Source organism: Scyliorhinus canicula, chromosome 7 (genome assembly GCF_902713615.1).
Source record: "Scyliorhinus canicula chromosome 7, sScyCan1.1, whole genome shotgun sequence".
NCBI lineage: Eukaryota > Metazoa > Chordata > Chondrichthyes > Carcharhiniformes > Scyliorhinidae > Scyliorhinus > Scyliorhinus canicula.
In genome coordinates, this window is record NC_052152.1 from 171506544 (window position 1) to 171530378 (window position 23835).

The 23835-nt window shown below is 47.5% G+C and overlaps 1 protein-coding gene across 1 annotated transcript in view; it reads right to left on the reverse strand.

The window, feature by feature from the left end:
• LOC119969537 (collagen alpha-1(XIV) chain-like) overlaps positions 1-23835 on the reverse strand; it is a 200277-nt gene that overhangs the window by 166122 nt on the left and 10320 nt on the right. Inside the window, 3 exon segments of the mRNA XM_038803265.1 lie at positions 1133-1288; positions 6207-6350; positions 13717-13821. Coding sequence (XP_038659193.1) covers positions 1133-1288; positions 6207-6350; positions 13717-13821 — 405 coding nt within the window.

Consider the following 23835-nt stretch of genomic DNA (forward strand, 5'->3'; position numbering starts at 1 on the left):
GAACAGCTTCTTCCCTACTGCCATCAGACTTTTGAATGGACCTACCTTGTATTAAGTTGACCTTTTCTCTACACCTTGCTATAACTGTAACATTATATTCTGTAGTCTCTCCTTCCTTCCCTCTGTACGGTATACATTGTTTGTACAGCATGCAAGAAACAATACTTTTCACTGTATACTAATACATGTGACAATAATATATCAAATCAAATCAAACCTGGTCATCGATGGCAGACGCATGGCATTTGCATAGCCTGAGTTTCAATTGAGGGGGGAGAGAGTCAGTGGGGCACAAAGGGGTTGGCAATGGGTCACTGCGATTTTTGTGGGATCAGAAGTATCCATATTTTTCCTGCCACACAAATATTTCACGATACCAGGCTACAGCGGCAGCCTTCACGCACCACTGGTTAGGCCACTCACTGCCAGATACCGAGGTGTGGAATGCGAGTAGTACATTGGCACCTCTAATTTGTCTTTGGCCCTGTGTAAGTAATGGACGTCCAACCAGCAGATTACCGTTACATTTTTGGCTGTCACAGCAGCACCTTTACTGTCCATTCAGAGGCCCAATCAAAATGGCAGCAGTTGGGAAGTAGCTGAGTTAGGACACAAGTGAATCATAGATCATAGAATTTACAGTGCAGAAGGAGGTCATTCGGCCCATCGAGTTTGCACCGGCTCCTGGAAAGAGCACCCTACCCAAGGTTAACATCTCCACCCTATCCACATAACCCAGTAACCCCACCCAACACTAAGGGCAATTTTGGACACTAAGGGCAATTTATCATGTCCAATCCACCTAACTTGCACATCTTTGGGCTGTGGGAGGAAACCGGAGCACCCGGAGGAAACCCACGCACACACGGGGAGGATGTGCAGACTCCGCACAGACAGTGACCCAAGCCGGAATCGAACCTGGGACCCTGGAGCTGTGAAGTGATTGTGCTATCCATTGTGATATTTGGAGCAAGATTGACCCAAATAGTCAAAGATGCACAAAAACATCTCTCCCCCACCCCCAATCTGTGCTGGCAGAGTGGGCTGAATGGTATATTCTTGCTCCTTTATTCTTACACAATTTTCTTCTGTTGTATTTTTGTTCCGTACAGAGGATATTTTGTCACCTTACCTCTTTTTGTCTCTATCTGTTGCAGCTCCGTTGAATTGCTTGTGGGGTCACTAAAATCTAGTCGAGTGCCATTCTCTCCCCCTGTTCCTGCAACCCTCTGTTTGTCTTGCTTACGTTTGGAAACTTTTTCTAAATGTTGCTCTTTCAGGACATTTACTGAAATGAAAAACATAATGTGCATTGCAGTAAAATAAGACGGGTGAAAGAAACACCTCTTCATATTCATGCTAAGAGCTCATCCAATTTACAGCAAAATCCATTATTCTGAATATTAAACTATAAACAGAATGGAGTATTGTTTTTTTTAAATGTTCTTACATGCAATGTGAGAATCATTGGAAAGCCTTGCATTTATTGCAAATCCCTAATAGCCCTGAAGGAATTGGTGATGGGCCATTTCTTTGAAGCAGTTCTCATGGTATAGGAACACCATTGTACTGTTGTGGAATATACTCCAGGCTTTTGAACCAGCGACAGTAAGGAAAAGCGATATATTTCCAAATCAGAATGGTGTGTGGCATGGTGGGTGGGTGGGTTGGGGGGAGGGGGATCTTACAGGTAATGGTTTTCCCTTGCATTTGCTGCCCTTACTCTTCTAGATATAGAGGTTTTGTTGAAGTAACTTTGGTGAAATGTTGCATTGGGCGCGATTTTCCGGCACAATATCCAAATGTAGCAGTGAGCGGGAACTGCCATGAGCTTCCCGGTGCTCGGCCCAGTGAAACCGGCAACAAAATTCAATGTTAATTGGTCCACTTAACGAGGCCTCACGGGCTCCCCGCTGCAAAGATGCCTCACCAGCTGATTCGCCAGGACCACGCTCGCCAGTCCCCCGCTAACAAGGTCGAGAAACTGCACTTGCTCAGCCAACCTCAGTCAGCTCACTATAACGGTGCTAAGGAGACCAGCCCCAAGATTCGGGGACGTTGACCTGGGGAGGCTCCTGGACGTGCTGGAGACCAGAAGGGATGTCCAGTTCCCCTGGGGAACCAGGAGGGTGGGCCACAAGGCAGCCAGTGCTGCATGGGAGGAGGTGACAGCAGCCATTAGTTCCAGCAGTATCACCAAGAGGACTGGTCAGCGGTGCAGGGAGAAGGTCAAAGACCTACACCGGGCAACTCGAATGAATAGACACCAACCACCCCCCCCCCCCCCAAACCACCCCTCCCCCAAGGGAGCATCCACCCCCCAACTCTCCAAATGACCCCTAGCCCTTCCTCCCCCTCCCCCCCAACCCCTCCTCCACACCCCCTCTTTCACCATTGAACCGCGCGTGTGGCTAATGATGCCCTCTCTGTGTCTCCTCGGAAAAAGCTCTCCCACAATCGGCAGGAGAGGGCCCAGACTGACGGTGGGGTGCCAGACATAAGAATTCTCACCTCCTTTGAGGAGCTGGGCCTGGAGGTGACTGGAATGGCCGAGGACAGATCAGTCACCCACGCAGAGGCTGGCGGACGCAGCAGAGGTGAGGAATCAACAGGCTCCACCCGGGGGACCTGTCAAACGTGAGCAGTGATTGCCTTATTGACTGACACATCTCTCCCACTGACCACCTGTCCATTCTCCTGCAGGTCCTCCAGCCAACGACGCCTGCCAGCCTGGGAGGCCGCTCCCCTGACTCCGAGGAGAACCCTTAGAGGAGAGCACCATGGCTGCGGCACAGCTGTCATCCCTATCCTCCACCCACCAGCGCAGATACACACACCTCAGTGGGAAATATTAGTGGTTAGGTTTCTGGAGCACAATCTGGTGAGCACCACACTGCTGCTGATGTACATCAGGTGGAGGAAGGAAGCCCCAGCGAGACAGCAGTCGGAGGTCTGCTGGATCCCAGGATCCAGTTGGGACCCAGCCTAATGCTGAGCCTGAGAAAGAGGTCATCCCGGAGCTGATGGGAACTATAGAAAACAGTTGGGACGTTCAGAGGGAATGTCAGCATCACTCCAGTAAATCCACAGTCACTTGGAGAAGTCTCAGGGCTACGGGGGCAGGAGATGTCGCCGGCAATCAGTGGCACCGAAGCCAACACTGCTAGGGTGGCGAGCCTGGTGCACAATGTCGGCACCACAAGTGAAGGTGTCCAAGGCATCACTCAGACGGTGACAGCCATGGCTGAGGGTCTCGGCAGAATGTCCAACTCGCTGGGGGATGTCACCCTGAACCAGGCCAACCTTGATGAGGTTCTGCGGGGTATATTCTGCTCTCAGATGGGAGAGGCCGAGGCGCTGCGGAGCTTGACCCAGTCGCAGGTGATCATGGCTGAAGCAGTGCTGAGCATGTCCCAGTCACTGATGTTATGCACCTTGGAAGGAGGAATTTAGGCATAGACTATTTTCTGAGGCTGTATAAGGCTCTGGTCAGACACCATTCGGAGTATCGTGAGCAGTTTTGGGCCCCATAGCTAAGGAAGGATCGTACCCTTAACACCATGAGCTCTTAACTTATTTAACAGTCGCCTATGTGGCACCTTGCCAAAGGCTTTCTGGAAATCTAAATAAATCACATCCACTAGTTTTCCTTTGTCTAACTTCCTTGTTACCTCCTCCAAGAACTTTAACAGATTTGTCACGACTCAGTCTAATTTTACCATGCACTTCCAAGAACTTCACGATCTCAGCTTTAATAACAGTCTCTAAAATCTTACCAATGACCAAAGTCAGGATATCCGGCCTATAATTTTCCTTCTTCTGCCTTCCTCCCTTCTTAAACAGCGGTGTTACATTAGCCACTTTCCAGTCCTCTGGGATCCTTCCTGCCTCCAGTGATTCCTGAAAGATCATCATAAATGCCTCCACAATTTCCTCAGCTATTTCATTTAGGACCCTGAGGTGTAGACCATCCGGTCTAGGTGACTTATCCACCTTCAGACCTTTCAGTTTCCCCAGAACCTTCTCCTTAGTGATAGCCACTGCACTCACCTCTGCCCCCTGATTCTCCTGGAGCTCTGGCATCGCACTGGTGTCTTCCACTGTGAAGACTGATGCAAAGTAACTATTCAGTTTGTCTGCCATTTCTTTGTTTCCTATTATAACTTCTCCACTCACGTTTTCCAGTAGTTCAATGTCTATTTTTGCTCTCTCTTACCTTTTACATATTGAAAGAAACTCTTCCTATCTTCTTTTATATTATTAGCCAACTTGCACTCATACTTCATCTTCCCTCCCCTTATTGCTTTTTTAGTTGTCTTCTCGCTTTTAATCCTCTGGTTTCCCACTAATCCTTGCCACTTTGTATGCTTTTTCTTTTGCTTTTATGCTGTCCTTGGCATCCCTTGTCAGCCATGGATGCCTTATCCTGGCCTGAGCATGTTTCCTCCTCCTTGAGATGAATTTCTGCTGTGCCTCCCGAATAACCCTCCAAAACCCCTGCCATTGCTGTTCCACTCTCTTCCCTGCTAGTCTCCTTTTCCAATCAATTCTGGACAGCTCCTCCCTCATGCCTTTGTAGTTACCCTTATTTAATTGTAATACCGTTACATCTGACTCCAGCTTCTCCCTTTCAAACTGCAGGGTAAATTCTATCATATTGTGGTCACTGTTCCCTAAGGGTTCATAGAATTTACAGTGCAGAAGGAGGCCATTCGGTCCATCGAGTCTGCACCGGCTCTTGGAAAGAGCACCCCACCCAAGACCACACCTCCCTATAACCCTACACCCCACCCAACACTAAGGGCAATTTTGGACACTAAGGGCAATTTATCATGGCCAATCCACCTAACCTACACATCTTTGGACTGTGGGAGGAAACCGGAGCACCCGGGAGGAAACCACGCACACACGGGGAGAACGTGCAGACTCCGCACAGACAGTGACCCAAGCCAGGAATCGAACCTGGGACCCTGGAGCTGTGAAGCAATTGTGCTAACCATTATGCTACCGTGCTGCCCCTTCACCTTAAGGTTCCTAATCAAGTCTGCCTCATTACACATCACCAAATCCAGAATTTCCTGTTCCCTTGTGGGCTCTACCACAAGCTGCTCTAAATACCCATCTCTTAAACGTTCCACCAATTCCTTTTCTTGGGATCCACTACCAATCTGATTTTCCCAGTCCACGTGCATATTGAAGTTGCCTAGGAATCCACCGTTGACCCTTCATTCTGAACCCTTTCACACCTCTACAATTCTCCCCCAATCTCTTTCACATCACTACAACTCCCCCCCCCCCCCCATGCCCCGTCACAACTGCAGAAACACCCCCCACCCACCCACCTGCACTCCAACACAGCCTTTCCCGCTCCATATCAGGTGTCAGTGGAATCTTTCCCTTTCCTCTAGCACCCCCAACCTCCCCACACCCCCTAAACCTGCACACTTCCCCCCCCCCCCCCCCCCCATCTCCTCATGCCGATCTTCCCCTTCTTTCACACCCTCCACCCCCACTCCAGCTTCCCCACCACACCCACCCTGGTCACCCAAGTTTATGTCCTGCAGCCTTCCATCTGCAGCTTGAAGATCCGATCCCGGGGAGAAGCTACTGTGCTGAGATCAACCACCTCCTGGATGTTACTGCATGGAAAAGATCTATGTGTTTGAAGCACCACCCATGCTGCACATGGTATCCCAGAGTCCAGTCACTGTAGGCCCCCATCTTGTCCTCATCCCCTCGGGCTACACCAGGCTTTATTAATGTAAATGCGGATTTTTACACACCGTGTGGGATCAGACTTGTTCTAGACCGGAATCAATTCCTACTGGTGTAGGGGTAGGGGGTTGGGATTCTGGTCATGCATTCATCTGAACCCAATAATGGGATGCTACTCATTTTCCCACCGGCCTCTGGCGGGAATTCCAACCCACCATGCGGGTAAGGTGAAAGATCCCGCCTTCATTTTACGCTGACAGGAAACCAGGTTTTCAGCTCCCATCGCATTGTTTCCCCACCCCACCCCCGACCCACCATAAAACCTGACATAGAAGCCTGGGAAATATCACCTAATGAGTTTGACTGTTATTCATTCTTTAAGAAAGAATGTACATTCATTAAACCGTCTTTTTGCACAAATTAGGTTTCAACTATTTCATTGATCGGACATCAGTAAAAAGCTGGAAAACTAAGATTCGCTACGTTCTTACAAATGAACTTCCTTTTGGCATAATGGTGTTCCCGGGTTCCATTCAGCAATAATATTTGCAGTGTGTACTCTTGAGTGGGAGAAAGGCCGACAACAGTTGCCTTTGCTATATTTGTCTTCAGGATTATTTCCCGTTCAGAGATACCTGTAAAAGAAATAAAATATAAATACAGCAGGATATTCATTGTGATTATAGACAGACATTTTTCATAGCCAAAACAAAATCAAGCCTCCTTGTAATGCTTCAATAGAATATTAGAGAAACATTGCAGCTTCAACCTCCTTTGAGCACAAACTCTGGTAATATCAAGTAAAATCCCGACTACCTTTCTGAAGTACTGTAAACGTAAAAGAGCAAATGTAATTAAAAGTGAGAGTTCATGATGAATGGTCCACTTGAAAAATTCCAAAGAAGAATTTATAAATTTTGAGGGGCAGGAAATGAAAGATCGAGAGAGATTCACATATTTTTATAGTATATATCTCTCATTATTGTGGTTTTGATTAGCAGGTTCTAATCATGTTGCGATGATGCAATGGCAAAATAGAAAGCTGCAGGACTACATCAGGAAGTGAGTGTTATTCGTGTATGCCAGTGGGGGAGGTCCACTGCCATAAAGACATACCTGGAATATCAACTGCTGCATTTGCAAATCATGGGTGAAGGTGGGTTTAACAATACTGCATTTAATGGATGGTTTACTATGTTTAGGCAATGCGCAGGTTGCTGTGGACATAGAGGTATTCCATCAAATGCACCGTTGAGGGACAAACAAATGAACAAAGTTCGACCATTTTATTAATCAACTAAAAACACTTTTAAAAATGTTTTGGCACTTTGCTCAACAGCATATTTATGCTTTTTCTATAGTAACCTATCTGCACAGACATGCAGCACTACCTTGGCAACCTGCCAAGGGAGTATATGTGATACTAAAGGTATTCAATCTAGGTTTGGTTCCTTTTGGCGAGCAGCAGCTCCTCACTTACACACAGGAACACAACTTGTAACTGACCTCATGCTTAAAAAATGGAACAGTCACTTCAGCCTTTTTAAAACTTTAAATGCTTCAGGGACATATTTACGGTGTGAAATTCCTCTTTTAATGAAAAACAGGGGAATGTTCCCCTGATTATTAAGTTACTAACAAAACCATGGAATACTCAACTTGGAAAGGTACAATTATTGAGAATGCAATTTGTTTGCAATTTTTACTAAGGACTGCAATTGAGAGAATTCTTTTAGTTCCAAGGTTATTTTCACTAAAACTCCTCAGATGCTTTAACATTTGACCCCTCAATAGCTTTGTTCGAGGGGGGGGGTAATGTCCATTAAGCCAGATCCTTGCTTTTACATTGCGAAACAAGTCTTCACCCAGGCAGCAGAATTATATATTCTCAAAGAATCCGGATCTCCCTGCTCATGTACAAATAATGGTCGGGATTCTCCAGCCGCGCCCACCCGGCGACCAGAGAATCCGGCTCCAGGTCAATGGACTTTTCCATTGTCCGTGTCTCGCCCGTGGCGATCTTGCAACGTGCAGGTTTGAAAAATCCAGCCTGAAATATCATGGGGGGAATTCTCCGCTCCCGGGAAAAATCGGGAGGGCCGTCGTGAACTCGGCCGAGTTTCACGACGGCCTCGGAGGTCGCTCATCGCCCCCTATTCTCCCCTCCCAGCGGGGCTAGGAGTGGCGCTCCGTAAATCTAGGCCGCGGGGGCGTCGCGCCGAGAATGACGCGGCCTAATGACGTCAGCCGCGCATGCGCAGGTTGGCCGGCTCCAACCTGCGCATTCGCGACTGATGTCATGCCGCTGAAGGCACGAACCCGCGCATGCGCGGTGGCCGTCTTTCCCCTCAGCCGCCCCGCAAGATGTGGCGGCTTGATCTTGCAGGGCGTCGGAGGGGAAATAGTGCGTCCGATTTGGACACCGGCCCGACGATCGGTGGGCACCAATCGCGGGCCTGTCCCTTCCCGAGCACAGTCGTGGTGCTCTTTCCTTCCTAGGCCACCTACAAGCCCCAAACGGGTTTCTCACTCCAGTTTCACGACGGCAGCGACCAGGTGTGTTGCCGCCGTCGTGAAACGGTCGCGAATGGCAGGCCGCTTGGCCCAACCGGGTCGGAGAATCGCCGTGAAAAACGGCGAGCGGCGATTCTTCCGAGTGGGGGGGGGGGGGGGGGGGGGGAAGAGAGAATCGCGAGGGGGGCGTGAATTTTGTCAGGAGGGGGGCGTGAATTTTGTCGGGAGGGGGGCGTGAATTTTGTCGGGGGGCCCTCCCGCGATTCTCCCATGCCGCGTGGCGAGCGGAGAATCGCGCCCCATTATTTTTCAGAGCATAATGATTTACAAACAACTTGGAAACAACTTGAATCGATATGGCTCTTTTAACATGAGAAAATGTTCCAAGGTATTTCGCAAAAGAATCAGACAAAAGTTGATATTGAGCATAAGCAGGAAACATTAGCACAGTGACCAAACTTGAATGGAGCGTCTTAAAGGTGAAGAGGGAGGTGGTGAGGTTTATAGTCAATGACATTGAAAGTGGGAGATGCACAAGAAGTAGCACTGAAAAAACAGAGTTCTTTGGAGGATTGGAGGAGATGACAGAGATGGAGAGGGGGCAGATAACAGAAAAAACATGGAACAGGTTTGAAAACAGAGATGAATCTAATGCAAATAAATGGTGAACCATTTGGTAGCCCCACATTCGAATGCGTTTGAATCGGATTTACTGCTTCCATGAACAGGGTGGGATTTAAACACATGGGGTGGGATTCTCCATTGGCAGATACCGGAATCGGGAAACAAAATTGGGCAGAGAATTGGTTCCGACGCCAAAATCACGTCAAGACTCATTAACTACTAATCACAGATGTGAAAGTATTTCCCAAGCTAGTGGCAGGGAGGATGGATTGATGTGTTCTGGGGGTGGTCGCTGAGGACCAGACGAGCTTCATAAAGGGCAGGCAGCTCTCCAGTAACATCAGGAGACTGTTAAACATGGGTATGACCCTGTTGGAGTGGCGGATACCAGAGGTGGTGGTCTCTATGGACGCGGAGGGGGTCAGTGGAGTGGAGGGGATTGTGAGGGGAAGTAGGGAACACAGGGTGTCATTGTACGCAGACAACCTGCTGCTGTTCCTGTTGGACCCATTGGAGAGTATGGGAGAATTCTGGGCATACCGGAGAGGTTTGTAGCTTCCTCGGGATACGAGTTTAATGTCGAGAAGGGCGAGGTGGTTCCGGTGAATATGGCGGGATGGGGATCCAATCTGGGGGTGTTGCCATTTAGGATACCTGGGATAGGTTCAGGTATTTGGGGGTCCAGTTGACCAGGAGTGGTCGATGATGCACAAATGGAACCTGACAATGTTGGTGGAGGAGGTTAGAGGGCATTTGAAGAGGTGGGATACACTGCACCTGACATTTGCAGTGAGGGTCCAGGTGGTTAAGATGAACGTGCTGCCGAGGTTCCTGTTTGTATTCCAGACCCTCCCAAATCTTTATCCCGAAGGCCTTTTCCGGAAATTGACTCGGCGATCTCAGAGTTTATATGGGCGGGAAAGGTACCGAGGGTGAAGAGAGCTCTGTTACAGAGGCAGAGGAAGAAAGGGGGGTTGGCTCAACCAAACCTGCTGCATTACTACTGGGCTGTGAACATGGAGAAGGAGAGATGGTGGTGGGAGGGAGAGGGCTTAGGGTGGAGGAAGAATCCTGTAGAGTGTCCAGCCGGAGGGCCATGGAAACGGCGTTGCATCCGCTGGTGCCTGGGAGGTACATGGTGAGCCCGATGGTGCAGGCCACAATCAGGGTGTGGAACCAGTTGAGAATTTAGGATGGAGAGGATGTCAATGCTGAAAACCTTGTGTGGAAAACACAGGTTTAAGCCGGAGGAGACGGATGGCATGTTTAGGAAGTGGAGGGAGATGGGACTGGTGAGGGCGAGGAACTTGTACCTGGAGGACAGGTTTGCAGCTCTGGAATAGCTGCGGGAGAGGGCGGAGTTGCCAAAGGGAAGCGAGTTCAGGTTCATGCAAGTGAGGGACTTTGTGCGGATAGAATGGAGAGGGTTTCCCAAGCTGCCAGAGTATAGCCTGATGGAACGGTGCTGCTCACGGATATGGAGGGGGAGGGCAGGATTACGGATATATATGGTTGGCTGGGGGAGCAAGAGGGAGTTCAGTTGGTGAGAATCGAGAATAAATGGGAGGAGAGTTGGAAGAGGAAGATAGGATGGTTAGTGTGGAGCGAGGCGATGCGTCGAGTAAATTCGGCGTCTTAGTGCGCGAGGATGAGCTTGATTCAATTTAAGATGGTGCACAGGGTGCATATGACCCGGGCGAGGATCAGTGGATTTTTTCCAGGGGGTGGCAGATGAGTGTGAGAAGTGTTTGGCAGGTACAGCGAACCATGTGCACATGTTCTGGGGCTGTGAGAAGTTAGAGAGATGCTGGGAGGTAGTATTCGGAACACTATCGAAGATTGTTAGGGTGGAGGTCAGGCCGGACCCAATGGTAGCGATCTTTGGGGTATCAGAAATGCCAGAGCTGATGGAAGGGAGAAAGCTGATGTCATGGCCTTCTACTTGCCCTGCGATGGATATTGTTAGCTTGGCGGTAAGCAACACCGCCGGGGGTGGCGGCCTGGTTGGGGGACCTGTACTACGTCCTTCGGCTGGTAAAGATCAAGTTCGAGTTGAAGGGATTAGCAGAGGGCTTTGAGGCACAGTGGCCACTGTTCATGACAATGTTTGAGCAATCGTTTGTTGCGGAGGCGCGGGGGGGGGGGGGGGGGGGGGGGAAGGTGGAAAATTGCACAAACTGAACTGTAGGGCTGTTGACAATGATAATGATTTGTTGTGTTTTCGTACTTTTGAATAGAGATAGGGCTGGGGAATGGGATGACGTCATCACGCATATGCGTGAAACACGCGCATGCGCGGGCCGTTATGCCCCTCAGCCGCCCCGCGGACTGATCCAGCGGGGCGGCGGCGGAACAAAGAGTGTGCGGGGTTCAGACACGCTGCCCACGATCGGTGGGCACAGATCGCGGGCCCATGCCACCCTTGGCACGGCCGTGGTGCGGCCGTGCCAATCAGTGGCATGGTTCTCCAGAACGGCACTTTGCGGCTATTTTCACGAACTGTGAGAGCAGGTGTGTTGGAGTTCGTGAAAACGGCCGTAAAGGCCTGGGAAATCTGCCCATCGGCTAGGGGAGAATCGCTGCTCGCCGTAAAAAACGGCGAGCAACGATTCGTGTCGTGGGGCGGCCTTGGGGTGGGGAGAATAGCGGGAGGTCGGGAAAAATGTCGGGAAGGCCCTCCCGCTATTCTCCGACCCGTCGTGGGGGGCGGAGAATCACGCCCCTTATCTTTGTTCTGTATATTACACAAAACCTCAATAAAAACACTTTTTTAAAAACTCAAAATATCCAGCTTTCAAATCGAGATTGCAAAACCATGGCAGTTGATTCTCAAATTTAGCTGGGAATTCATCACCCACTCTTTTCGAAAGACCAGAGACATGAGCACTCCACCTCCGGCCCCGAATCAGTCATTACAAACAACATACCATGCAACAGGAAGGCGAGCCCTCACCAGGGAGATTGCTCTTTTCTGCTTCCACTACTCTCTCAAGGGTATTTTGCAGTTCATCAAAGTGAGTACCAACAAACTGTGCCATAGAGTCACGACCATCGTCCACAACATCATTCGCAATGGTAGTCATAATAAAAATGCAGACAGCTCTGCCAAGGCTTAGGGCCCACTCACCAGCAAATCCGCCACTGCAAGCTGGGCCCCACCACAACTGCCTCAAACCATCCCAACCAAGTGAGGGTTTGTTTTACTTAACTAGGCTCCTCATTGCTAAATTCTAGCCAGAACCTTCCAGGGACATAGGACAGGATATGTATACCAAGAGCAAGTAATCATTGGATGTGCATTGGAATAGAAAATAAGGATTAAAGGGTGAGGAGCGCCAGGGCCACCCTCCAGTGCTCAAATCACATGACCCCCAAAAGGCCTTGCTGACTGGGGCCTCCGTCCCCTGAAGGCCTGGTAACATCAGGCCTTCCCTCCACACCTCCAAATCTACAGATGGCTGGTGGCAAGCCCTCTCCAGCTGAAAAATTCAGGCCATAGAATGAGGAGGATGGGGAACTGTCAGAAGCAGCATCTTCCAAAGCTAGGTTTGGGTTAAAGTAGGTAAAAATCCAAAAAGGGGCTGGGCTGGTTTATCACAGTGGGCTAAACAGCTGGCTTGTAATGCAGAACAAGACCAGCAGCGCGGGTTCAATTCCCGTAATGGCCAAACAGGCACCAGAATATGGCGACTAGGGGCTTTTCACAGTAACTTCATTGAAGCCTACTTGTGACAATAAGCGATTGTTATTATATTATCAAGTCCCCACATCACCCTCACGCCACAAAAATGTTCACAATTTAAATCTACAAGTCCAGTGTTTCATCAGGGAAATTGCTGTTCATAATATATAAAAATTATTGGCAGTAATTAGAAACATTGTAGTGAAAACTTGCATATTCAAGCACAATATTAATCAGACTTGTTTTTTTCCCCACAAAAACTGTTATGACCAATGTGAAATGTGAGAGGTGTCAAAAGGTTACTGAACATTTCTTACAGAAACCAAAACATCAAAAGGTGGGAGTCAGGGGAAGGGATAGAGAGGAAGACTGCTACACGCAAAGTGCTAATCTGCCTTTTATCCTTACAGATGCAGTAGCTTCCAGCACTTGCATTTTTTTCTTTGTTTTTAGATATACCCTAAGGTAAAGTGTATCCCACTTGGATCAGCTTAAACTCCATACAGCTTCAGCTGCTTCATGTCGTTTATTATTTCACCAATGTTAGTCAGGATGCAGTGAAATTGGGATTAAATTGCCATAGGACGGATTTCTAAGGTGATTCAGCTCCCCTTGCACCAGGCAATAAAATATTGCCGAAGGAACTTTTCCATTATCGTGATGGGCAGAAACCCAGAGGATGCTGACATAATTTATTTGATATGGAAAGCCTTTGTTTCATTGATCACTCAATGGATATATCGCTGCCTGTCATACTGAGACATGTACCTCAGAAAGAGTCACTCACTGCTCATTACTGTTAGCTTTTCTCGCCAGAGCAGCAGTAGGACCTCACATTGCAGAGCTAGGAATATCAGCAAATGTTCCCACTCCTGATTGTTTTCCATTGACCTGGATTGCAAAAGTCATTGTACATTTTTTTCCTTGTATTGCTATTTGCGCATGTGAGATCAGGATAGAATTTAATCACCTCATATTCCCCACACTCCCAAGGCCAAACATCCCGCTGGCATTCATTGCCAAGTCATGAACAGTCACTTGGGTGAGATATTTAGGTGCTAATTGCAGCCATGTAGTTTTGCCCCAGCATCAGTCACCACCACCAGGAGATCGGGGTAAAAACTACAAAAATATTTATGCAGTTTACTTTTAACCAGCGTTTTAAAAAAAAGACGCCTTACCTTCTGACGGCTTTACTCGTACTTTATACCCCTGTTTGTTGCCATCAACCTCTTTCCATTTCATCTGCAGTCTGTCTTCAGACAGAACAGTTAATTTCAATCTACCTGGTTGTAGAAACAAAAATGAACTGCTTAAAATAAACGTTACAAATAGGTTTAAAAATAAAAAAAAAAGACAAGGAGGAAAACGGGTTAGAAGTAAAAATGAATGCAACATGAGGATGAGTTGAGTCCAGGGATTTGTCATGTGATCAGTATTGAGATTCTAGCCACCTCTAGTGCACAATAGGATGGCTGACCAATTCGAAAACCACAAAGCAAGCCACTCACAATAATTGCTAGTTCGCAGTCCTGAGAATTACGTTCCACCATCAGTGAAACCATGGCAAAGATTGGTAAGAAAGTTTGGAAATGGTAAGGTTCCCCTAAGGTGAACAGAGAAATAGGATTTGGTTCTGCTGTGAATTCCAATAAAGTATTCTTGGCTGGTAGTTGCTTAAAGGAATCAGTGATCACCCGCAAGAATCCTGCTTGCACTATCTCCGATGAGAATGTTGTCATTATTAGTACCCTCACAGTTACATGACCAACTCCGCTGAAACCAAAAATGAATTCGGTGAGGGTGTTGTTATAATATACACCAGTATATCATGGTGCAGGCACATACTGATGGACATACACTGAGACCAATCAACATGCACAAACAGCGCAGCCAATCACCAGTTAGAATACACGCACTATAAAGGCAGTGGGCACCACAGTTCCCACTCATTCTGGATGCTGCCTCTCAGTAGAACAAGAGTTCATCAAGTTTAGCACAGACACACACCACGTGCTGAGAGATTCAACTGGTTCAGACAGGCTTTGGTCTCTAGTTAAACTAACATCGTTTAAACCCACAGTTCTCGTATGTCGATTAGTTCATAGTTAATAAAATAGAGTTGAACCTTCCTCAGTGTTGGTGGTATATGCTAACCTCACAAGTCTACATTATCCAACACTTCAGGTGTAAAGCAAGTCATCTCACAGGTTACTGGAAAGGACATGGGCATTTTCATTTGTGACCTCACGGCTCATGAAGGGGCTGATGTCCTGTCGTGGAAAGGAGTCAATGTTAGATGGGTCATAAAGAAATGCAATAGTAATGGAATACTGCTCCTCTGATGTGTACAGAACATCACCTGACCATAACCTTCATGCACGACAAAACTACATGAATGTAGAAAGTCGCCAAAGTTGTTATGGTCCCACAAGTCATGATAGGAGTCAGGTGTTAAATGGTTCATAGATTTATCCATATAAAACTTAATCCATACACATCTCTTTTTTGAAGACTGTAATGTTAAAAGTCCCCCCCGCAAGGTTCAACCATGCCAAACGTAAAAGAAGCAGAACTCGATGAACAGAGCTGGGTAAGATCAAGCTGGGTAAGATCACCTCAGCACTGTCAAATTGGAAGTTCATAGAATCCCTACAGAGCAGAAGGAGGCCATTCGGCCCATTGAATCTGCACCGATCCTCTGAAAGCGCAAACTACCTAGGCCCAATCCCCTCCCTATCTGCACCTTGGGGAAATTTAGCATAGCCAATCCACTGAACTAAAGAAACTGAAGAAACTTGACTGAAGAAAGTTCAGGAATGCCTTATACTCTGCAGTCAGTAAACTTTGGTGGCATAAAATTCAAGAGAACACCAATGAGAATGACCCGGAGATCGCTGAATTGGACCAGAGTGATCACAATCAATACTCCATTGTCATGCGGTCTGTCTGAAACCAAGCTATGGATAAGTGAGAACTTTCTTCAACCGACATTTGTATGAACAAAGATATCCCATTTTATTCCTGCCAAAAGTTGAATAAGCCAGACACTGACTCAGATCCCTTCCAGCTGTTCATTCAGGCTCCCCAATCCTACGCCTGAGACATAACATTGTCCTCTGACATTACCCTCCTGTGTCTTCTCCGTCAGTCATCCTGCTCCCATACGCTAGAAATATTCTCCTATAAATATCAATTATAATAATTCTTTTCACTTCAAAAGCCTCTTCTAAACCTCTCTTTCACTCACACTTTTAGAACTCCACAACTAATTTCCAATCCAGACCTGCAATGATATAGCCATGATGTGGAGATGTCGGAGATGCTGAAAGCTAGCGATTCGAAACAAAACTATTGGACTTTAACCTGGTGTTGTAAGACTTCTTATTGTGCAATGATATAGACATTGCATTAAGAGTGATGGTAGGGCTATCAGCCTTATTGTGGAGTAAATCAGGCGGCAACTTCCAATGGCCACAAATGAATGTTAAAACATGGAAATTAGGAAGTTAAGAGCAAATAACTGGGGATCCTGGAATCTGAAACAAAAACAGAAAGTACTGGACCATCTCAGCAGGTCTAATAGCATCCGTGGAGCGAGTAGAGAGCTAACGTTGAGTTTGGATGACTCGACAAAGACTTGACAAAGAGACTTTGACAAAGAGGCATCCAGAATTGAAACATTAGCTCCCTTCTCTCTCCACAAATGCTGTTAGATCTGCTGAGATTGTCCAGTATTTTCTGAAATTAGGAATTGCTGTGCAATCTATCCTGCTCCGCCAGAGGCTTTCCTTCGCCGGTCCACATGTGCACTAACCTATCTCTCGGGCCAGAATTGTATGTTGCTCAGGCAGGTACACGCCCAACCAGGCACACGTAAAACACGTGTGTGAAGACATCGGGGGTTGTCCCAACGTCACTGCACCCTCATAGGATATTTCTGTGGGGATGAGTCGGAAGTGCACCTGCCAACAATCAAGAAGCCAATTTAAATTAATTAAACAGCAATTGACTGGGATTTTAGGTTGCCTGCCTGCTTTTACAGTGAGCAGGCAGACCACTTGATAAGACAGCATTTACATTTCAGCTGCAACCTCAATCCAGTTTGGGATGAAAAGTCAGGGCTCAAATAAAATTAGCAAATGTGTCTGGGGACAGGTATGTGTATGATTGTGCTGCCCCAATACTTGTGCCATAGCTTTTTTTCTGATATCTAATTTTTACAAAGTTAGCAGCTCCCTCAGGCAGCTCCGCAGCGACTGTCCCCCTGAGGGGGCACATTGGAAGTGCAAGGCCCCATCCCCCCCTTTAGTTGACACCCATTCTCCCCAGCAGCACTCAGCCTTTCATAGAACGCATTTCATGCAGATGGCCAATAATTGGCCAGCCATGGGTAATGTTGCATTAACAATATGATCTCAGGCGGTAGCGGTTTTCACATCCGACCAGCCCGCGGCGATTTTGGGCGCGCCTCAAATGTAAAATTCAGGGACTGGATTCTCCATTTCAGGGACTATGTCCCCACATCGTCGTAAGAACTGTGGCCTTTTACGCCAGAAAAACTGGCGTCAAAAGGTCACATATTCGCAGCCCTGCAGGGGTCTTGCAGGGACCCTTCGTAAAGCTCGCAGCTCTAGCTGCAGATACGGGCCCACGCACTTCCGGGTCAGAGGCCACACATGCGCATGGCGGCGGCCTCCAGCAGTAAAGTATGCTCCATGGTGGACTTAGACCGCAGAGCTGGACCTAGTAAATTGACCCCCCCCCCCCGATCGGCCGCGCACCCGACCCGGACCACCTGCTTGAAAATAGTCCTGTCCCATATGAGGTCCCCCCGCTGCCCTCCGATCAGTTCACCCCCGACCCTGACAGCCGCAGACCGAGTCTGCAGCCACCATGCAAGTACCCCGAACAGCTGGGACCATGTTAGAAATACTCCCATCAGGACTTCGGCCGGTTGGAGGAGGAGAATGGTGGGGCAGGGCTCCAGCAATGGCCGCAGGTAGGGGATACGCGGCAAGGCGTACTCTCCGAGAATACCGTTTTTTGGGGGCCAGAGAATCGAGGAACCGGCGCCAGTCCCAATTCCATTCTTGGAAATGGATTCTCCGCCCCGGCGCCGGATGCAATGTCGCCGTCGGGGTGTAGAGAATCCAGCCCCAGGTCTCGTAATTCTCAATCAAACGCTGACAGACCTGCTGTGTGTTTCCAACTTTTTCTGTACTTCGTTTGTGATATTTAATTTTATTTTATTGATGCTTTATTATCAAAGTAACAAGTTGACCCCCCACCATCCCAGTATAATACTGTCCACCACCCCAGTATAATACTGTACTGTAGCTAACAATAGCATCTTTATTGTGACACATAATGATGAGCAGCCTCAAATCTCTGCGAACAGCTGTGTTAATAGAAACTGCACTTCTTGGGACAATTACATTTTGATCTGTGATAAAGGCTTTCTCTCTCCTAAACCTAATTAGCATTTGCTGGTATTATTTTTATGATACTGAAACAGGGCAGTCACTCAGTCCAGCCACTGGGTAAAACGAAATGATAGCCGCTTACTACAGCTATAATATATACCAATAAATTCCTCCTTAGAACAGAGGCTAAATTAAACAAAACCGATTAGACTGCAGAGTAAAACAGAAACAAACCGGAACCTCGGTCCTGTTATTAATTTTTTTTTGTGATGCATTTTGCAAGATATATTTCAAACAACAACCCTGTACTGTTATGAGCAGATAATTAGTTATGAGATTGTAAGAAGAAAAGGCCTATATTGGGTCAGTTGATCTAAAAAGTGCTGTGTTACGGCATTCCTTTAAATGAATACTGAATGGAATGAATAATTAACAACTACCGGTATTTATTTTAAATTCACTTTTATCTGCAACGATAACTCAGAATTTTATATTTACAAAAATGCTACTCATTCTTCTATTTCCTGCACAATCTCCATTAAATATTCAAATGACAGAATGAAAAAGTGAAGACTACAAAGAAGAGTTCATATTTTGCACATATAAGACACATTTGTCCCCTGCATGAATACAGAAATTGTCATGCTGTTCAATGGCTCAGGGGGCACAAGTAAATATTGGACATAAATTATGAACAATTGATGTTATTCAACCCTAAGATACTGAAATTGTTAATATAGCAGCATTAGCCCAGCCCTTTGACTAGTTTCTTATACATCATGATAAGATCTGAACATTTATCAACAACAATTTGTCATATAGACAATAGTCATATGTCTTATGTAGAATTGATACACTTAGCTTCAAACTTTATCATGTTGGTTTGTTAGCTATAACAAAAATAACAACTGAAATAAAGAATGAAGCTGACAGTATCATTTTCTAGTTTTATCACACAGATTCACAGAAAATACAATGCAGAAGAGGCTCTTCAGCCCATCGGGTCAGCACCGACTCATGGAAAACACCTGGGGCTGGATTCTCCGTTTGGGAGAATAAGTTCTGATGCCAGCAGAGCATGTCTGGACTTTCACAATCAAAACATCGACGCAAAACCATCACCGATTCCGGTCGGTGAGGGGCTAGCACCAGCGCCAACTGAAACTCCAGACCGCGCCAAAAACGGCCGAAGAATGGCCTGGTCCCGGGCCACACATGCACATGGCCTGCACCCGTCACGCGGTATAACATGGCACCAGCCATGCGCGAATCCAACCCACCAACTGCGACCCCACAGCCCACCCCCTGGTCACCCCCAGGCCACCCCTCACCAGTCCCTCCAGCCCTAGCAGAAGCTCCCACAGCCAGTGGCACGGATTCCAGCTGAGTGTGGTGGCGCTGGACACAGTCCGCAGCTGGCGCACGGGGTTCCCATACACTGGGGAACACACGTGGCCCGCGCCGTCGGGAACTCAGCCCATCGGGGTGTGGAGCATCGTGGGTGGGCCAACCAGTGACACGCCAATGTCGTTGAAACGGCACACGGTGCACATCTCAATGACGCGGTTTGGAGGGGCGGAGCATGGTGGACCAGCGTCAAACCGGCGCCAGCCCTGATTCCGGTGTCACAATCCATTCTCCACCTGATTGCCGATCACGATTTTGGCATCAGGCTATGGAGAAACCCACCCCTTACCTGCCTACCTGATCCCATTTGCCAACACTTGGCCCATAGCCTTGAATGTTATGACATGCCAAGTGTTCAGCCAGGTACCTTTTATAGGGTATGAGGCAGCCCGCCTCTACCACCCTCCCAGGCAGTGCATTCCAGACCATCACCATTCTCTGGGCAAAAATATTTTTCCTCACATCCCCGCTAAATCTCCTGCCCCTCACCTTGAACTGGTGTCCCCTCGTGACTTACCCTTCAACCAAGGGAAACAGCTGTTCCCTCTCGACCCAGCCCATGCCCCTCATAATCTTGCACACCTCGATCAAGTTGCCCCTCAGTCTTCTCTGCTCCAACGAAAACAACTGAAGCCTATCCAACCTTTCATCATAATTTAAATGTTCCATTCCAGGCAACATCCTGGTGAAAATCCTCAACACCCCAGTGCAATCACAGCCTTCCTATAATGTGGCTACCAGAATTGCACACAGTACTCCAGCTGTGGCATCACCAAAGTTCGAGGCAATTCCAACATGACCTTCCTGCTTTTGTAGTCTATGACTTGATTGATAAAGGCAGGTGTCCCATATGCCTTTTCACCACCCTATTAATCTGCCCTCCCATCTGTGGTGAATTATAAATACTAATAATCCACACTGTATTGTACATGTGTTGAGCCTGTATATTGTATTGGATCACGTGTAGTTGCGCAGCTCTACCCATAGGGGGAAGATGAGGAGCTTGTAGTGGGCTACACCCTTGGCAACGCCCATGGCTCCTCCCCTTAACCGGATGTATAAAGGTTGATGCTGAGAGCCTGCCTGCCAGTTCATCTGGAGTTCATCTCGTCACAGCCAGGCTCTGTTGTAAGATGATTAAAACCACTGTTCACTTCTAATCACGTGTCGCATGAATTGATGGTCTCATCACCATCTTCAGAGATCGATGGGCAAACATGTCATGGTCCCTTTGTTCCTCGGAACTTCCCAGTGTCATGCCGTTCATTGAATACTTCCTTGTCAAATTTCTCCTTCCTGCTTCCAGCTACAGAGAGGAACAAGACAGAGCTTCCCCCTGTCCCCACTCTTGTTCGCGCTAGTGATCAAATCCCTGTGGGACGCAAAACGCTGGAAGGGAATTTGGAGAGGAGACAAAGCGCACAGAGTCTCACTCTATGCAGATGACCTGCTCCCCTATGTCTCAAAGCCACAGGAGGGACTGAAGGCAATACTGCAAATACTGAAAGAGTTTGGAACCTTCTCAAGCTACAAACTTAACCTGGGCAAAAGCGAGACATTCCCAGTGAACCCAAAAGGGGGCGGGACAGAGCTGAAGGGGCTCCCGTTCAAAACGATCCAGACCAGATTCCGTTACCTGGAGATCCAAATAGCCAGAGACTGGACACAAATCCACAAGTGGAACCTGACCAGCCTGGTGGAGGAAGTAAGAAAAGACCTTCAACGGTGGGGGCTCACTCCCACTCTGCAGACGATCAAGATGAATGTACTGCCAAGGTTCCTCTTCCTGTTTAGATCCATCCCGATCTTCATCCCCAAGGCCTTTTTCCAAAACGTAGACAGTCTAATCATGGTGTTGGTGGGGTGTGTGTGTGTGTGTGTGTGTGTGCGTGAACCTACAATACTACCACTGGGCAGCAACGGCAGAAAAAGTGAGGGGATGGGTACAAGAACCCGACACAGATTGGGTACAAATGGAGGAGGCATCCTGTAAAGGAACAACCCTCTGGGCCCTGGCCACAGCAGCACTCCCATCTACCTCAACAAGGTACACAATGAGCCCAGTGGTAGCGCCCACGCTGAGAATGTGGACCCAGTTGAGACAGCACTTTGGGACAACCAAAATGTCCCTTATGGCCCCCCTCTGCGGCAATCACAGATTTCCCACCAGCCATGCTAGATACCACCTTCAAAAGATGGAGGCGGGACGGGGACATACTGATGGTTGGGGACTTTTACGTTGGGCGCAGACTGGCAACACTGGACCAACTGACGAGGAAGTGGAAACTAGCAAAAGGACAGGAATTGAGACACCTCCAAATAAAGAACTTCCTCCGCAAAGAGACAGTAGGGTACCCCGGGGCCCCAGAAAGCATACTACTAGAGGACCTGATAGGCACAAGCAGCAAGAAGAGGGAGCTATGTGGGAAAATATACGGATAGCTACCGGACAGAGACCGAACACCACTGGACGGGACCAGACAAAAATGGGAGGACGAACACGGGACAGAGGTAGGATGGGGACTTTGGAGCGAAGCACTGAGCAGGCGAGTTCCACCTCCTCCTGTGCAAGGTTAAGCCTAATGCAGCTCAAAGTGGTGCACAGAGCACACCTCACCAGAACCCGAATGAGCAGGTTCTTCCCAGAGGTGGAGGACAAATGTGAGAGGTGCCAGAGGGGTCCAGCCAACCACACCCACATGTTTTGGGCTTGCCCCACGCTTGCTGGGTTCTGTACAGCCTTCTCCGAGGCAATGTCCAAGGTTGTGGGGGTAAGGGTGAAGCCATGCCCAATAGTGGCAATCTTCAGGGTATCGGAGCAGCCAGAGCTACACATGGGGAAGGGGGCCAACGCCCTTGCTTTTGCTTCCCTAATCGCACGCCGGAGAATCCTGCTCGGCTGGCGATTGGCAGCACCACCCAAAGCTGCAGACTGGCTCGCTGATCTCTCGGAATTTCTCCACCTGGAGAAGATTAAGTACACCATCCGAGGGTCAGGGGAAGGCTTCCTGGATACTTGGGGGCAGTTTGACGGCCTGTTCCAAAACCTGTTCGAGGCCAGCAACGAGGAGTAAGCCAGGGGGGAAAAAAGAAGAACCAAAGGACTGCGCAACCCGGGCTGGGGTAGGGGGGGGCTCTCTGTAAAGTAAAGAAAATTAGCGCGGGCAAGAAAAATGTTATGTATATAAGCAACAACTGTTCATAAATATGAGAAAACCCAATAAAAAGATTTTTTTTTTAAATAAAAAAAATTCTCCTTCCAAAGTGCCTCAACGCACACTTTAGAAGGTTAAATTTCCAGTTAATTTTGGATATTTTAAATGCTCGGCCTAAGACTGTACTTAGCCAAGAAGTGAAATACAAAAAAAAGCTTGCATCCAGAATTAAAATGTGCGTCTTTGGCATTTAAAAACACAGTAGTACTGCACCCCAAGTACTGCACAGAGTCCGATCTTACGGTGTTTAGAAGTGAAGGTGTCTTATGAATTTGAATGCACAATGGATTATGCTCCTGTTCGTTGTAATGTGGTTAGTCTCCGTACAATCACAAGATCTAAATAGAGATGATGAGATCAGTTGGAGACTATTCGCATTTCTGAACACATCACAGTTAATTATAAAGCATTTTATGCTGCTCGAAAAAAAGTCCTGCAAATTTTCTTCCTTTATACTTTATGGCATACAAGATTTTAATGTTTGACAAAATGTGGCAGCTGAGAGCTTTTGAAACTTCTATATGCATAGTAATGGCCTTCCCCTCGCAGAATGTATGGTAAACTGGAAGAAAAGGGTATAGAGAAATGTGTAAAATGAATAATCAAACACTTTTTTAAATATAAATTTAGAGTACCCAATTTTATTTTTCCAATTAAGGGGCAATTTAGCTTGGCTAATCCACCTAACCTGCACATCTTTGGGTTATGGGGGTGAAATCCACGCAGACACGGGGAGATTGTGCAAATATGGACAGTGACCCAGGGCCAGGATTCAAGCCCGGGTCCTAAGCGCCGTAGCCAGCAATGCTAACCACTGTGCCACTGTGCTGCCCTATAATCAAACACTTTTGACTGGTTTCTGGAAAATGTGGGCCCATCAGAAAAGTATTTGCCAGGTTGCCATATCTTAGGCCAGATTTCTTACAATGTTACTAATGGTAAGTTGAATGATACATGGTTTTATAAAACAAGTAGGATAATGTACATTGTATTTTTCTGCTCCTATGGCAAACCTGTGTGTCTTTAAGGCTACAAAATCAAGTAAGTAGATGGTCAATGAATTCATTCAAAGTTTAGCTATTGGTATAGCTTTAAAAACAAAGATTAATTTTGCTTACCTACAGGTGAATGGCAAATAAAAGACTGCTGACCGTCTGACTCTGAACCTTTGTTTCCTGAAGAGTATTTTTTTTCTGTAGATATTAAAGGGGGAGCACAACACAGTGGCCAGAAATAGTTTCACAGGTAAGCC